General features: G+C 38.7%; 1 protein-coding gene across 1 annotated transcript in view; it reads right to left on the bottom strand.

Moving 5' to 3' along the window:
* The window catches only part of DCHS2 (dachsous cadherin-related 2), a gene marked incomplete at its 5' end in the record, with an annotated part of 107,774 nt that overhangs the window by 32,384 nt on the left and 57,293 nt on the right, over positions 1-18,097 (bottom strand). Inside the window, 4 exons of the mRNA XM_080590920.1 lie at positions 5,785-5,884; positions 6,682-6,869; positions 8,225-9,244; positions 10,215-10,451. Coding sequence (XP_080447046.1) covers positions 5,785-5,884; positions 6,682-6,869; positions 8,225-9,244; positions 10,215-10,451 — 1,545 coding nt within the window. The remainder of the gene's footprint in view (positions 1-5,784; positions 5,885-6,681; positions 6,870-8,224; positions 9,245-10,214; positions 10,452-18,097) is intronic.

The following is an 18,097-nucleotide window of genomic DNA, read 5'->3' as shown; positions in this document are numbered from 1 at the left end:
AGCAGACAGCCCAGGACTGCCACTCCTGTTTCCAACCTAAGTTGGCAATCAGGGCCAGAGAAAGTCTTTTTCTCTGAAGTGGCATGAAGAGTCAGTTAGGTGGTGCTGAATACACAGCTGGCTCACATCCCTGGTGGACTACGAGTCAGCAAAGAGACCCCTCTACCCCTAAAACAAAGCAATCACGGTGATGCAGCCTGCCCTGCCTCTGCTCTGAACAGGGAGACATCTGGGGGTGACTAGCATCTTACACTGATTTCTTCCAAAGCAATGTGAATATTGGAAATTGCATTTTCATCCATCACCAAGAACTGGCTTCACGCTAATAACTGGCAAGTTCTAATTAAAATTACTACCAGTAGCATCATATAACATTTATTTCAGTTTCAAAGAAAAAATCTACCACAGAAGAGTAAATAGGTCTTTGCAATTTCTCCTCCACTTTCAGGGAGCACAATAGAAATCACTCTCCAGTTTTTAGTAAAATTGGAAAATATCTAGTATTTGATGTACATTACCAGAAACCGAGAAAATCAAAATTTGTCCTAACCACTTCTCTCTTAAAATAGTACACAAACAATTTTGCTACATCAATTTTTAATAAGGTGTGCTGGTGGGTTAAACAAAGTCATGTAGCGTAACAGCTGCTATTCTAATAAGCAACTGTGGTAAAAATAAATTCAATGCAGATGTAGTACAGAAGACATCCATAAAAAACCTGTATTTCCATAGGCACCTAAGCGAGCATGAAGCTGTTTATATTCTCCAAATCTGCACATGAAAATTAGTTAGCTGCCCATATAAGTGTTCATTCATATACCCAATAACATTGTCTCTAACTGCAAAATACTTGCACCTGTAGAATTTGAACAAACACTGAGCTTGCTAGTTAGAAAACAGAGTTTTGACAATCTACAAATAATTTTTTCTAACATTGTTCTGTTATTTTTGACTGACTATAGGTTTTTAATGCTCCACGAGTCCCTTCTGGGTTGACTCTCACAGTCTGGAACAAAATGAGGAAATTGCCAACAAAAGGAAGCAATATGTAGTGACAATTACATTGAATGATACAGTCTCACATTCTGCATTGCAATAGTTTCAAAATATTAATGCTGCCACATTACTGTTTTCATAAATTGCTTTTGGTTACTTTTCAGTTTTAGGTCCCAACAGTACATCTACATACACAGATATGCTATTTTGTCCAATATAGTATTTCATGACACAAAACCCCAGCTAAGAAAAACAGCAAAAGAGATATGAAAAAAAGAACACGATGTGAATTGCATGCAAATATTTTCAACATTTTGCTAAAATTGACATTTAAAATAATTGATAGTGAGAGCTAACACGAAAAACAAAACAGTAAACAAAAGTGCATGAAAACCATTCCCTTCTTTTTTCTATCAAAACAGATCTGTAGTTACAAAATTGAGCCAAAAAAGAATACCAGTAAACAAGAAATACTGCATATAACTGCAGTCTGAGACAGAAGCTACAAGGATTCACCATTGCTCCAGCAGTAACTGAGGATCGTCAGTATCTCTACCATAAACACCAATACCCATTTTTTTATTTGAAGTAACAGAGCATATAGTTAAGGTCAACTGAAACAGGCATCATTCAGAGCTTCAGGAGGGCTGACGCTTATCTCACAGGAGAAAGGAATTTACATTTCTGAATAACATAAAAGAACTGGTCAGAAAAGAAACTACCGTAGTGTTACTCATTAGAGACTATCATTCTCCTAAAATCCAAAAATTGCTTGAAACCATCAATTTAGCACATTTTGCTGGAGACTTCAGTAACAAGACAGTCTGCTCACGTTGGAAAGTGACTGTATAACCAGAGCCCTTCAGAACCTCTATTATGGAATTGTTTCTTATTTTCATATTTTTACTTGGTACTGCACTATTAAGACATTCAAAGCTGAAATGTCTCGGTTTTATTTTGCTAATATTTTTATCAGTCTATTTTTTATTTTCCTCATGGACGATTTCAAAGTAGAGCTATTTGATTCTAAATAAAATTATCAAGAAAAAAAATCTTGCCATGCAACGGATTTCCCTTCATCTACAAACAGCTTAAACAGCCTTTTATGCTATATTCTGATGCTAAACCATTTTATTCAATTTCTGAATTTCAAAAGCCTACTTAAACAGCCAATCTTGTTTTGCCACTGATTTAACAGATGACACATGCTAAGAGAACAGACAGATCACTTTTAAATACTTTTGCCCAAGATAACAGAGAGCAAGTGGATGTAAGTCCTTGCTTGCTCACTTTCTAAATACATTCCAAATACTCCACATTATTTTTTGGGGAGCTCAAAGCAATGAAAAAGATGGTTTTAAGTTTTATGCTCAAAGAGTTGTTTCTCTAAAAGCTCATGCTCCCTGCGCTTCCAGAAACATTTGCCCAACTTTCATCTCTGTAAGTCACCTGAATTAGGCAACTGCTCCTTTTATCATACATCCTAAGGGCTTCCCTTTATGCATAAAGAAAAAAAGAAGTATGAGACAAATGGATCAGAAAAGAGATAGAAAAGAGCAGACAAACCATGGAACAGAAAAATATGTCAGCGACTAGACTCCAATGCCACCACAATTTCTTCTTGTGCTTTTAACTCTACTCTAACCTGCCAATAAACCAATACGCTGTTTCACTCAGGTTTTCTAACTCTTCATTGCCTGACCTGTCCACCAGGCTTTCATTCACTTGAGTTCTCCAAAGACCAGGCACTTATTCAACTCTGTGCTCTCAAACACAACCACAGAATCCGCAAATTTGGACAAAAATATTGCAATGCAATGTGTGGCTGCGAACTTCGGGAGAACATTCAAGCCTTCCAGGAGGACTGGCACTCAGGCAAAATGGCCCAAAAAGCAGACAGAAAGCAGCATGAGATTTTTCCCCCAAAATAGCAACCTCAGTATGCAGTCACATACATTTTTGCCTGATTTCCCAAAGAAACGTATTTTACATATTCTTTAAAATACTTGGTGCCTTGGCCATCTCATTGTCCTTTGAGATAAAATTAAAATTGTTTTTCTTAATAGAAAAGAGGTAAGCAGTGCCATGGCTCTGAAATAGTTTGAACACTGTGTGGCTGCTGCAGAAATGTAGCCCTCCACCAGGCTAGGAATGCTCCCTACATGGTGCTTACACAACACCCTGGAGTGAATCTCAAATATTGGCTTTTCACTTGTCTACAGACGTACATTCAACACTTGCCAGTTTGTGTCTTAGCAGTGCAAACTAGTCTTCTCACAGCACTCTAGTGGTCAAGTTTTAACGTATTTGCAGAATAGGTCCAAAGGCAATCGTAAGAGCCTCTACTTTGCCTGTGCTACTCTTAGCACACAAGCAATCATTTATGATGCACTATAAATACAGGCTCGTTTCTGGTATAAAGGCTATAATATAATCTATTGACAGTCATAAAGGCGACCATAAGGGATAACAAACATAGCTGGGATTTACTTCCTTCTGAATTAGGTAATTAGTGATACTACAAAAGTGAGGGGTATGACCATATGATCATGTATTTCCAGACATGTGAACGTGTAGGGATGATTTGTTTTCATTATCTTGGAAAAGGGAAGTGCATTTTGAAGGAAACACACTCTGAAAGCTGATTCCTCCCAACATTTTTATTTCTTTATTTTTTACTTTACAGATTTTTGCTTGTATAATTTGCTGACATTTGTTACTAGCCCGCCTGCATAGCTTAATCTATTGTTTCTATTTTTATCTGTTGTTACATTTCTTTAGGGTATTTCTTTTTCTCCAGTCCTCCAATTAACCCGATAACTGTGTTTAGTAAATATGGCTTTAAATCAAATCATATTTCTTCCTCAAATTTTAGCACTGAACAGTGTCTCCAAACTAGAAAATACTATTTTAAATATAAACCAGGCAAGAACTTCACCATGAAACAAAAGAGCAGATGTTCAAGGCTGTAAGCCAACCAAAAACAATGACAAAAATTAGTATCAGAGAAGCTCAGCTGTTTCTGGATCTGTTTATCAGAAAGATATCTAGTTCCAAGACTTAGAGAGCTATTTTAGTATTGTTTTTTGTTGTTGTTTATTTTTGCTGCTGTTTTTATCCTTTTGTCCTTGCTAGAGACAGCATTTACAAGACCAGTCGTATTTTGTGTTGCTAGTCATTTTTATATTTTGAATTCTTTCTCACAGAGGGGACTTGCTGGCTCTACAGAGAAGCCATAAGAAAATCCAGTGTGCTGTTTGAAGGAAGGGATACAGTGAGATTTGCAGAGAGGCAGTGACCCCTTAAGAACACTTCCCATGGCTGCTGGACCATCACCCACCAAACAAAGGGTTGGATACTACCCATTCTGCAGTTTCCTTTTTTCTTCCAAATCCCTTTGGAAGAGGTGGTCAATTGTATCCAAATTAATGCAATAAAAATATGGCAAAAAAACTGAAGACTGATTACCTAAATACATTTCAACTGCAAAATTTTCAATAGAGTTGTTAAACATCTCATTTCTTTAAGCATCTCTTGGTGGATGAGAGCAAAGTTAGCTCTCTGGCCCCTGTGAATTTTGGATCTTAAAATCCTTCCATTACCCCACAGAAGTCCAAAGGGTACATAAAGACACAGTATAACATAATCCATAGGAATCTTTCAGTAATTTCACCCTTGGCAAGAGGCTTCAGACTCCCTTTCCCTTAAAGACCGAGGAGTAAAGTAGCTTTATGGTATTTTGTTCTTTACTCGGCAGCGACAAGTAATCATAATGAGTTTAAACCAACTGAGCACCCATTTGCATTCTCCCTAAGGAGGAAAGAACACCTGAGAAAACCTGCTGAGCAGACAGAAATATTGGAAATGCTTTCTTTCTCTGATGAAACAGTGTGTTGAATGTGAAAATTATCACAATGATACACCAAGGTTAAAAGACATTGATTGCAGTAAGCTGGTAAAATAGAGCAAGTACAAAATAAAAGAAAGTTCAGTTCTTGGCATCTTTTGCTGTTTTGAACCAATAACAAATTAAAACAGGAGGAAGAGACATTTTCCTCACTGTTTGCAGATGGAAGTCTCCCTTGTGTAAAAATGCAGTAAGTGATACCTGACAAAAATAGATGACATCTATGTCTCTTACCAATATCCATGCCTCAGTCCTGCTCACATTCTCATTTAGGACTACTCTGCTACTGATTCCACTGCCAATAAAGTTGGGTGCTACACATCTGAGTTAGGGAAAAACTAAAAAAGAGAAGTGTTTTTAAGCAGCTATGCTATGTCAGGCTAACACAAGACTAATAAAAGGGTGCAATATGAACTAAAAACCACAAGCCTCATTGTTTGCCCAGATTATCTGCTGATCCTTCTGATCCCTGTCTCAGACTGTCAAGAACCATTCTTCTAGCAGGAAATTTTCAGTTGGTCATGGGAAAAGGGAGATCATCTTTCCTTTCTGTTGTTAAACAACTGACTGAAACACTAAACTGTACTGTACAAGATCATGATCCTAATCCTTTGTGAGTGCCAGGTGAATGCTCTCTGGCTGGCCACAAAAGCAACCAAGCCCTTGGGAAAACAGGGCAGTGGGGAAGGAAGGGAAAGAAGGAAGCTCCTCATGCCTCCAGAGATGCTTAATTAGACACATAATGGTCCTCTTTCCTATTTACACAAGCACCATTACTCTAACAGAGACAAGAGAGACATGAAATCCTGCGTGTATATATGCCACTTTGAAAACTCTATTTCATTGCATTTTTGCTTATGAATTCCACTTTAAATTCTTACCTGATTCTATTGAATATAGTACAACACCGTTGTTCCCAGAATCAAAGTCCTTTGCAAAGATAGTGGTGATAAGTGTTCCTGATGGCTGCCCTTCCAAAACCTGTCATCAAGCAATTTATAAATAACTTACAAACACAAATGTAACAGTGAGCCTTAAAACAAATTCATTCCCTTAGCACAAAAGTTTAGTGCTGCTATGTTTTACATTTTAGTGATGTTTACGGTCAGCACAAATAACATTTCAGAAAAAGGTTAATGCAGTTCTAGCAAGCCCCTTTTACTGTCTGCATATATATATATATAGCATATATTGCTAATTCAAAAATATGCATTAATATAACAGACTTGGAGGTCAGAAATTAAAAAAAATCTACTACATGCATAAACAAAATTATATACACATCCTTTGTATCTAGCAGTCTACAAGGCTGGAAAATCATTTTGCAAATTTTGAAAGTCCCAAATATACCAGGGTCTAAATTAAGAATCTGCTATGTCTCTGTTTCGGTGTTATACTGTTTCTGTTTAATGATTTTTCAGTTCTACAGCAAAATGGCAATTTAAATACTTTAGGGTGATAAATTATTCATTTCACATTGATCAAAAAACTTCTGGCTGGTAGACGAGTCTCAATTAATTAACCTTAACTGAATCTCAGTTAGATCAGGCGTTGCAGGCAACGTGCTGGCCAGGCAGACTGGATAACGTCTCGTTGTGACCGACTGCTTCACTCTGCAGCGCACCCAGGTAGCAGCCTGACCGCATGCACTGCACCAAGCACAGACTGTCCAGAATGCAGACTGAAACCCCATTTACAGTTTGAGCTATTGCCACAGGGTGGTGCTCAGAACAAGCCCTGAACTACGCAGCACAGGCTGGCCAAGGGCTGCTACAGACCTTGGCGCTTAGCTCTTTTCCAGGTGCAACCTGAGGGAAGATAGGCTTGTTATCGTTGACATCCGTCACCGAAATGTAGACAGTTGCTGTGGCATTAAGGCGTGGTGACCCATGATCAGTCACTAGCACAGTTAACTGGTGGTGAGCTTGTTTTTCATGATCTAATGCAACCCAGTTTATAATTTCACCTGAGGGACAAAGAAAATGAGGGAGAAAGGGAGTTACATATTATTATGTGTTAGCACCATTCTTATGACATGCAGTAATGATATGTCTTTTGATACACCTTGCTGCTGATACCAAACCACAGTTTTCCAAGCTCCAACCCATAGAAGTGTTTTGTCAATGAAAGTGTGTGCTTGTACTTTAGTACTACATTACATTCTTTGCCATACTCTAGGTAGCCCCAAGCAAAGGTGGAAAACATTTCAAACTGACATACTGACCTTCCAAACAAATCCACCTGTCCCTTTCTTCATCACATTTCAGGACACATAATCTATGAGCACGGGGTTTTAACTACCGATAAACAGCGTTTACTACGCCCTTGGGTTAGGAAATTCTCAGTACAACATCTGTGAGTTAATCAGGAAGCCTTGTGTCTCCTACATGTTTTGGTAAGCCCAGTAAATAAATCTGACCAAATCTTGTCCCCATCTGCTCAGCCATACTCTATATACCCGAAGATTTGCGGATGACCAAAGTCCTTCACACAGATAATCACATATTAAGATGATCTTCGTTAATTCCTTTGTTTGCCTTTAAATTTCCATAAATGCACTCAATGAACATGCTCTGAAATGAAAATTTTGAGTTTTATAGAAAGAAATCCTACAAGAGCCTCTTCACTGCCCATGAGAACAGAATCTCATGGGAAATGGTCAGATTTTTGCTCATTACATGTTTTGCCTAATTGCATTATTTATAGCACCCACATTCCTTACTGGATTCCCCTCCTCTGGGCTTTCAGTGTTGTGTTCTGCATCGTTACACTGTGTGAATATAGTATCTATCACACAAGGCATTTGGGATCCACTGCAGAGTACACAGTGTGGTGAAGAATTTCTCTCAGCCAAACTGTTTTTGTGGTAGCCTGTACAACATGAACTCCATTTGGATGTAGCTTGCAGAAGCTTTCACAAATGTTTTAAAGCATTAACCGTCAAATATTATAGTCACCCTTATAGTTACTTATGGCTGATCTGTATTTTTCAACTTTACTTGAACACAGGCAATTAAGTTCCTCATAATCTATTGAAGCTATAATTTAAAACTCCCTCTTTTAATTTGGAACAGTCAGAACTTATAACCAAGTGGTCAGAATGAAGCCATGAAAAATCAGATACTAAGGGTTAGTTTATCCTTCATCAACATGTATTAGATTTATTTCACTCCCCAAATTTTGAAGCTTTTAGTTAGAATATTCATGTACCAACCCGAGATTCACAGCACTTCCTGAAAGCTTTACACGATTTCCATTCCCTTAGGGAGGGCTGCTTTCCAAAAGCAATATTAGGCAGATTACAAATCATAAAAACGCTACCTGTGTTGGAATTCATCTTGAAATACTTTCCATCAGACAGGAGGAAATAGGAAAGTTGTCCATTTCTTCCCGAGTCTTTGTCAACAGCTGTGACAGTGCCAACCACACCCCTGGGGACCGGATTTTCTTCCATTTTGAAGAAGTAGCTCTCATGCATAAACACAGGGGAATTATCATTTTCATCCAGGACATTAACTATTACTGATGTACTTGCATTTTGCATGGAGTTTTCATCCTCTGAGGTGCTGACCAGGGCTCTAAAACTTAGTAACTGTGCATATTCATAGTTCAAACGTTTCCGAAGATAAATCCAGCCAGTATCAGCTCTGATTCCAAATGCAACAGAATCTGTGCTAGACTCTAAAGAATACATCAGCTTGTAGGTAACACCGTGTGGATCAAGTGAGTGGGCTTGAATCTGAAGGATTTGGGCACCCGGAGGAGTAGCTTCACTGACTTCTACTTGATACACCAAGTTCTGAAAAACCAAAGTCGGGCCCATCTTCTGCTCTTCAACAACCACTGTCAATAACAGCAAAGAACTCAGAGGAGGACTTCCATGGTCTTCAGCTGCTATGCGTAGAGTATATTCCTGCTGTTTATCCTCAAACACTGTCCTGGTGAGGTTTACCACTCCAAGGCTTGGATCAATGCTAAATGCATTTGACTGATTGCTTGCAAGACTGTATTTGATTGCCCCATTTAGGCCACTGTCTTTATCTTCTGCATGAGCAATGTAGACAGCAGTGCCAGGAGGCTGGGTGTGTGAAATGATTACTTTATCAGATTTAGTAAGAAATACCGGAGGGTTGTCATTAACATCTATCACAGATACGTTGACCTGGGTACTGCTGTAGACAGGAGAGTTGCCCAACTGTGACTGAACCATGAGCATCACAACAGACTGGGTTTCGTGGTCAAGCTTTTTCTTGGTGCGGATGATACCAAACTGGGGGTCAATACAGAACCTTCCTTGTGGGTCACCAGAGGAAATTCTATAAGAAACCACTTCTACAGAATCTAGAAATGGAAATAATAAACAAAAGTAACAACAACAACAAAGTGAGAGCATAAAAGTTGGTAAGAACAGCTGTGAAGAAGGCATGCTGTTAAAATCAGCAGCATAGATGTAAGCTACACAGATGTTTGACTTTCTTAAGCTTTATATACTTCTTTGTTCCCGTCCCTGGAGCCCTTCAGTAAAATAAATACTGCACAGGTTTGATCTGAGTGTATATACTTTGCCCATTTGTGCACTGTTTGCTTTTCCTCTCACTGGTATGATAAAACTCTATAGAGAAAATAGTATAATAGCCTCTTGTTTTTCTCTGATCTAAAGCACAGAAAAAAGCCCCTATAAATTAGTCTTAAGGGAATAATTTCACTATACCCAGGCATTCACTACAGCAATGAATGAAACAGGTAGCAGTTCCCTGAAAGAATGGTATTTTACTGAACTTACTGTTCATGGATGGCCATTGCTATAACTGGCGTACATCAGATGCTATCTAAAGCAAAAGCTATCTAAAGTCTTTCTGACAAGGCTGCCCTGCAGCTGCTACCTCTCTGGGGACAGTGGTCAACATCCTGTCCCTTCCAAGGAGAAGAACTGACTAATTATATGAAACCTCTGCCTCTACCAACTTGCATGTATAGATCCATCACCAAGCTGGTACATGGACTCATGGCTCCTACTGCTCTGCATAAAAAACAATTATATATGGCTCTCAGGACAGGGTATTTTATGACGGGAGCTTGGCAGGGGTTAACCCATTTCCCTCTAAAAGCATTAAAAAAAACAAAACAAATACCTATATATCTTTAAGGCCCCATAAACACTCGTCTGGACTTCACCATTGGGGGGGGGGGGAGTAGGGGGCAACACATCCTGTAGATTCTTTGAAATTTCTGAATACTCACTATTCATGAGCACTGCTCTTTTTTTTTTTTTTTTTTTTTTTTTTCCATGACTAATGATTTAACAGCTTACCTGGGGGCTCTTTGGCCTTTACAGTTCCAACCAGACTGTCTTCAGGAGCATCTTCGGGGACAGAAAAAGCATACCGGGATTTCTCAAATATGGCAGGGGCCAAAGTGGTCTGAAGGATGTGTACTGTGACAGCTGCATTGATGGCAGAGGAAAGACCGCCTCCATCACGTGCAGAAACAGTCAGGAAGAGTGCAGAGTGTGCCAGGTGACTAAGGGCTGAGAGCAGGTAAATAATTCCTGAAACCGTACAGAAATAAAAGAGTAATAAAGTAAGTTAAGGATGCACTCTGCCAAATCTAGCAGGATGTCAAAATGCCTTCAACAGGTACCTGTGCTCTAAGAGAGGACCAGACAATGTTGACAGAAAGCTTTTCAAGAGTTTGAGAAATGAGTAACTTTATTTCAAACAGGATTTGCAGAAACATCTTAAGTCCCCATATAAAACATCCACACAGGAGGCAGTTGAGTACCCAGAATATCAATCTTAGGAACAGTGGGCTCTGTGGGAATTATCTGGGAAGCAATCACCTGCTGTCTGGTCACAAGTTTCTGGTAAAAAACCCTTTTTCTGAGGTAAATTCTAAGGTCTGTTGAATTTGCAAGCTGCCACCAATTATGTTTTGTCTAAACTATGTGAAATAAATAATTCTTTGAAAAGAAAATGCAATGCTTTGTCCAGAAATACAGTACTTTGGAAGTGCTTTCCTCAAAATAAATACATTTTCATCCTTTAGCTCTGATGAATGAGACTAGCTGTCTCCAAATACATTCTCCTCTGACTGCTAAAATAAGTCTTTAGTAATATCAGATAATTATGCACGATTTTCAGCTACTCTGTATATTACTACAGAAGCCCACATCTACATTAGCATCTATTATTACCTAAGATGGTAGTATGGATAGAAAGCATGCACAAGGCAGCAATCCTGGCCCATCTTCTGCAGTAAAAGCTTGTCTAAACTTCACAGAAAGCTTTGTCTGAGCAAAGACATCAGTCTCAGTAGTGACAATTACATCTGAAATGTAGGTCTCTATGGGATGTTCATAATGGTTCACCACTTGCTATTGTTCCATGTTAATGATTGTCCTTTGCAAACAAATTAAGGATTTATAAATGAAGATACAAAAACACTGAGTAAGACATTAAACCTTAGAGCACTTTGAAACGTCTGGTCTAGATGAAGCGAGCAAAATACTTAAAAACGTAGGGCAGCACACTAAATTATAGGGCAATATAGCAGATCACAGTATGTTTATTACTTCAATAAATTGTATTACTTCAATGAATTGTATAATTAAATAATAAACTGTGGCACACAGTTAAAGACCAGGTGCTTTCAGCCAGGTAAAAGATGGAATGAAAAAAAATATAATTAGGCCCTAGTGAGCATTAGCATTATTTTGTTTGTCTGCTGTCCAGCATTTTCTCTATCACTGAGCAGAAGGAGAACATTTCCACCTGTTCTGAAGGGAGGACAAAAATCCCTCAGTATTCAAAGACTCTTGGGGGGGGGGGGGGGGGGTAGGGGGGGGTGTCACAGAATTCGCAACACAAACAGACATTTGCAAAGTAAGGTTTTAGATATGAAAATGAAGATGAGAGGTGACCAAATGCAAGGAAATTCTTCTTAGCAATAAATGAGTTATTATTAAGTGTACGCTAAATGTAAAAATAGCAGTGAGCTTCTAAGTACGGAGGTTGTAGGAAATTCAACCAATTCAGCTAATAGGGACCACTTTCTATATATCAATGGATATTTTTAAGAAGGTGCCACTGCTTTTTGTAGAAACTGATGAGATCACAAAGCCTCTAACAGCTCAGTAAAACCAAACTTCAAAGCTTTGAGCTACCTTTGTAACTTCCTGGCTCTCAGTACAGGTTTAGTAGGGATGATGTTTGGCATTCATGCTAGTTATTGAGTGGTCCTATTTGTCAAATGGGGTAAATTAGATGCAACTCAAACTGCCTTAGGAGAATCAGTGAACGATTCAACTACAATATATATTCTGAAAATTGAGTGTGAAGCCACAACCTTAATTTGCTACAATGCACTTTTAAGCAGAATAATGGAAAATGCATTAAATCCTTACAAATATTCAAATTGGAATGCAGAATATATTCCAATTATGCTGCCAGGACATTATAATAACAAACTGTGTCTTGACATGCAAGGGTCTTCATGATCAAGGAAGAATGCTTTCCACTAACAACAAAGGACACTTATACCAGTGTGACAAACTACAGTAAAAACTCAAAAGATACAGATAGATTAGATAGATTCAGAATTCATTGCTAATCCAGTTCCTAGGCCAGTAACTGATGCAATTCCACGAATAAACCTTATTTTGGCCTTTTTTTTTTTTTTTTGGTCTTCTGATGATTGGGTTTTACGATTAGTTAGCTTAACAAAGTAGTATTCCAGGGACATAAACTTCTGGCATTTCCTGAGGTAATCTGAGTAACTGTGGCTTGAACGAAAAAGGTTTTTAACCTTCTTTTCCCAGAGGTTAAATGTATAGGCATGGATTTTAAACATTGTTGATAGTTTCATTTAATTTGACAGCAAATGGACTGTAGTTTACAAACTTGACCAATTCACTATTAGATATTTTTCTATTGAAAAGGCCAAAAATATCATGTTGGAATATTCAAGATATATGTGAAGAGTGGGAAAACTGCTACAGAAATGCATCATGTTGAAATTCTTACTCTAAAAGCAATAAATAGTGAATCAGAACATATAGAACATCAGAACAAAAACTGCTTCAGTCCTGGAATTATGATGACTTTGTGGAACAGAAATATTTCAGAATCAAAATTACTTCTCTGCTGACCTAGACAAAACACAGATTAAAGCACAGTCCATGACAGTTCAGACTACTACAGAAAACAGTCAAGAAAGAAAATGTTTTTTTGCTCCTGTTCTTCATGCTTTCGCTGTGCCCTAGAGAGGGAAGAGGCAAGTATATCTCAGCAACTCAGTCCTCTCTTTCAGGACCAAGGATGAACTAAGACAAGCGGCAGACTCCAGGCAAAAAGTATGTGTTCCTGATGGTTTCTTCCAGCCTCAAAACTATAATATGTTGGAAATTGTATAACCTGTTTTGAGTTTTAATTATATACATTCTGTTTCAGTATTTGTATGACTAGAGATTAGCTTTGAGTCTGGTGATATGGATTATAACCTATACAGACGTTTCAGACAGCTCTGTCATATGCTAGGGAACATGACACATTAAGCTCTATGATGACTGTTTAATGGGAAAGAAGCTGTAGAAATAAACAGCACCTGGGACTCTACTTTCTATTTAGTTAGGTAAAAATCCCAGACTGGCTCAAATGGGCAGCCATGACTGCTTGGGTCAAAAAGAGCTACCAACATAGGTGCATTTGATCTCCTGAAGCATGGTGGGGGAGAACTCCTGGTACTACATTGCACAGACTTCTGTCTTTGCCCACAGGACTAAACCATAAGATACACAAGGCGGGAGCCAGCTGCATAAGTCACACATCGGTGTACAAAACTCAGCAGGTATGCCTCCACTAAATAACAGACTGCAGATGAGTCATAATTTTCCTCTCTCTCTCGTTCTGTGATTAAGAAAAGACAGTGGGTTATTATTGTTATTATTACCATAGTCATGTGCAGCCTGGAATTTGTGGCTTCAGAGAACTTAAAAGATAATTGAGTTGCTATGGTACAAGTATATTCTTCCATTATGAAGAACAGCTTCCAGGAAGGCTAATGATGGAAAGGGAACAACGCAGTGGTTAGACAGCTCCTCTGTGAGGAATGCCTTGTTAAGACCAAAGCACCCTGTGTGGGACCACACAGACAGAAGTGTGGTTCTACTTTGAGAAGTGGCACCTTCCTTATGGCTTGGCTTCCCATATATATGGACAGGCTTATCTGCTGTCTTTAATAACATTTAATTCCCACTTCTAAAATTTGTTGTTTATATTATTGCACTGCCTTGAAGATTTTACCTTTGGTAATTCCTCATTCTGCAGGAGAGTGTGCTGGAATCAATTCTGACTCACAGGTGAGCAATTATATAATTAAATTCCAGATGAAATGTCATCATCCAGCCTGTGTTCTTGAATAGATCTTCATGGGTGTGACTGACTGTGGATTTGAACTTTTATAAATCATAAACATGTCCCAGAGAATGCCTATAGTGATCTGCATACACATTTTAGATAGAGCTGCAATGCTGGTTGCATGTTGGCAATTGCCACTACAAGGTGTGGTTTCAGAAAAGCTCTGCACCAGGGCAGGTTAGCTCAGCACAGCCACACTGGGAGTTAAAGACATTTTGCTGCAGGACAATCTATGCTTACTAGCTAGTGTAAATTGTTACGACAATCCAGGGATTCAATATACTGCTGTGAGAGCTAGCACTAATGAGGGGTGAAATCATGAGTGCCAACTATTTGACCTGCTTCACCCTTCCTCCCTCATGACATGTGCTAGGGCACTTCCAAAAAGTTGTTCTCCACGTTGTGCCTATACACAAACAAAGGTGAAACAAAGCTAATGTTTGCCCAAAACATGCAAACACAGTAGTGAAAGACAGGACTCTGTGGCACCAGCCATTCTCTGGCAATGTCAAAGTTCCTCTTGGGTTTGATTTTGCTGCACTTATTTTTGTTGAGGTGCATTCTACTTCCCCAGGTGGGTTTGCTGCTGTGTGCTATTTCTCAAGGGTTAAAGGTAGGAGATAGGGGCCACATATAATGATTCTGTTAAAATACATTCCTGATCTTCTCCGTGACCCTATGTTCAGTCTTAACATCACAGCAGCATAGATCAGCAAAGTAGGCTCACTCACCAAAGTCATATTTCGTATAGAGGAAACAGTGATGGTTATTCCAATAGGATTTCCATGTAAGCCTCTAGCTGACCACTTTGAAAATGTAGTTGTTTTTCCACAGGGTCTTCAAGTAATCAACACAAAAAACAGCTCTACATTTATAGCCATTAGTAGGAAAAAAAAAATTTTCACTAGTCAAACACTGAAAAGGCAAAGATATAAATCAGGACAGACTAACTTCAGTAACGTAGTCTTGATCACATAGAAATGTGTATTCATTTAATTAGCTTCTATTTTTTCTTATTGTTCATGGAGTAAAAAAAAAAAAAAAAAAAGGCAACTTCAGCACGCAGGAAGAAGAATAAAGTTCAACAACAACCAATAATGTTAAGACCACAAAGCTGAATGCCCTAACAACTGCAGATGATGGCCATATTTCTTCAGCACATATCCTAGGATGCAGACAGCAAGCAGATGGCAAAAAGGGATGTATAGCTCACCACCTCAATTCACGTCCAAAGCTGGCTGTTGAACCTGCTGTTCAGTACCACATATAGGGTGGAGCCGACCCACTGACCTGTTGGGAGTATGTCTTGCCCAACCCGTCACGCTAACTTCTTGGTACAGACATGCACGTACAGCTTTGTTCTTCACATGTGGCAAAGAACTGCACTAGAAAATTCGCCTTGGACAGGCAGATACAGTTAGGGGACACAGACTTCACACTAACATTAAAAACAGCATTGTTCTAGGGAGAAAAAGAGTGTTTGACATTTCTATTTGTCTGGCTCACTGCCTATCCTCTAATCTTAGCATCACACTTAGATTCAATCTTTAGCCATTCACCTGTATTTAAAACATGCTATTTATTTATTCATTTCAAATGAAGCTGCATTCTTGATGGTAACCATAACAACACCCTGCAGAACACATTATTTGAAGAGCCAGTTTAATAACTGTCAGGGGAAAGGGAAGAATTAATGAGGAATTACAGTGTTATTTACAGTCTATTCGCATCAATACACACAGCTTCAGCTTATAGGAAGTTATTTTTAAAAGCTTAATCTTTGTGACACAAACACTGTTTGGAATTTCAGTGAATAAGAGGGCTATTTCAAGTTTGAAAGTATTCAGTATTTTAATGCTTCTGTAGTAAATAACTGACTCAAGTTTTATCAGTCACATATCTATATTTGTTCTTTACAGAAGCCTCATCCCCCTGCACCAGGAATGCTTTAGACAGTGTCCCTTCTCTAGCAGATTCTTATGAAGCATCCCTTGTAAAACGTTCTCAGGTGTGGGACAACCCTAAAACGGTGCTCACTGATCACACAAAAAAAATAAAATTCATAATGCTCTTAAAAAGAGACCACCTCTAATGATTTCAAGAAGTTGAGTTTAACAAAGGCAAGTTTTTGAGACCACTGGTTATATCTTTTTTTTTTTTAATTATTTATTAGAAAAATTGCCTATTGATTTCAAGAGAGATGGTAGAATCCCGAAGGTAGGCAAGACTAAGAGTGTATCTGAAAGGTTTCAGATACGAGCTGGATCAGACCTATTCAGAGCTTTTAAGTTGGTTCTAAACGGAGTGTTTCATTTAACAGGCTCCCAACAAAGAGCAGGCAAAGCAAGCTGACTGTGCTCCCACCAGCTGCAAGCCAGACAGCAGCACTCTGAACAAGTTAAAAGGCAACAGGCTGCCCCCCCGCTAGCAAGAAATGCCAGGGCATTTGCACTGAAGCCACCAGTACCTGCAGCTAATGTGAACAGGGAAGATGCTCCACTCTGCCTGAAACACTTACAGAAATACTAAGGGAAATAAAGCCCTATGGCTCTAGCTTTATTCAGGTGACTGCAAACCTGCCTGAAGGCTAACGGATCCAATGGTGCTCAAAGCAATTGAAGAGCTGCAGTAGGTCTTACTGGTGACCCAATCAATCGCTAAACTATGAGGGATTACAATTCCTCACCTACTTTGTGAAGCTATTGCTTCATTTCATTTCTTTTTGTCATTTAAGTCAAATAAAACATTTTGCTTGATTTTCTTCCTCCCATGTTAAATTTCAACATTAAAAAAAAACAACTCAAATTTCCCACAAGCATATTTGCTGTATATTCTTCAGAAAACTGTCAAATCAAACATTCAGCTCCTCAAAATGCATTTCCTACAGTGCATATTAAATAAAAAAAAAACAACAAACACCTAGAGATGCTGAACTGACTGCTTGTCATATTTATTCATTACTCTCACAATTTCAACTTGCTATAAACCTCACAGGACAGGACTAGGTCCATCCCCCTCCCCCCCCCCATTTTTTTTTTTGCTTAGTACAGTGATAATGTTAGTACAACAAAGGCTCCTATGACTCACCATAGGACACCAAAACTAAATTGAACAAAGAAAAAGAAAGTATTACATTGACATCGCCTTTTCTACTTTTTTATACTACCACATGTTTAAGTGATTCCTCCCTACCAGAAAAAAAAAAAATCCAATTTCTCAATAAAGCCCCACATAACTGAAAAGACCCAATTTGCTATTGCATGGAGATTTCATTCTGCATTGTTTTGTTTTCTTTAAACTGACATAACTCACAGTACACTTGTTCTCTTTGTATGCAAACAGGTAACACTTCCACATGACAACTGAGTTTAAAAACAAACAAAAAAATCAAAGCATATAACAATGAAGTGGGCTGGACTCTTGCCCAACGAACAGCTGCATTTTCAAAGACAAAGGCAGAGCCTTCCCCAAGCAACACACGCAGCTCCAGCACTGCCTCACCACCCCCACCACGTCACTTTTGGTTGCTCAGCTTACTGCAGTTTTCCAAAAACTTCTTAGTCGAGGACCTTCTCAACCAAGCTGCCAGCTTGCAGATTCAAAACCAGCTCAATGCACAACCTGATAACAAATCTCCACTGCCATGGTAACCAGAGATATTTCTTTGAAGGCACCGTGCAAAAAGATGCACGTTTCCAGCACCGATACTGACTGAAGCATAACACAAGCCCAATAAGATAGGTCTGCTGATCTTGTATTAAATTAAGAGCATTACAAAACA

This window comes from Anser brachyrhynchus, assembly GCF_964034855.1.
Source record: "Anser brachyrhynchus genome assembly, chromosome: 4".
Taxonomy (NCBI): domain Eukaryota; kingdom Metazoa; phylum Chordata; class Aves; order Anseriformes; family Anatidae; genus Anser; species Anser brachyrhynchus.
Note: the sequence above shows the minus strand (reverse complement) of the source record. Positions and strands in the feature narration are given on the sequence as shown.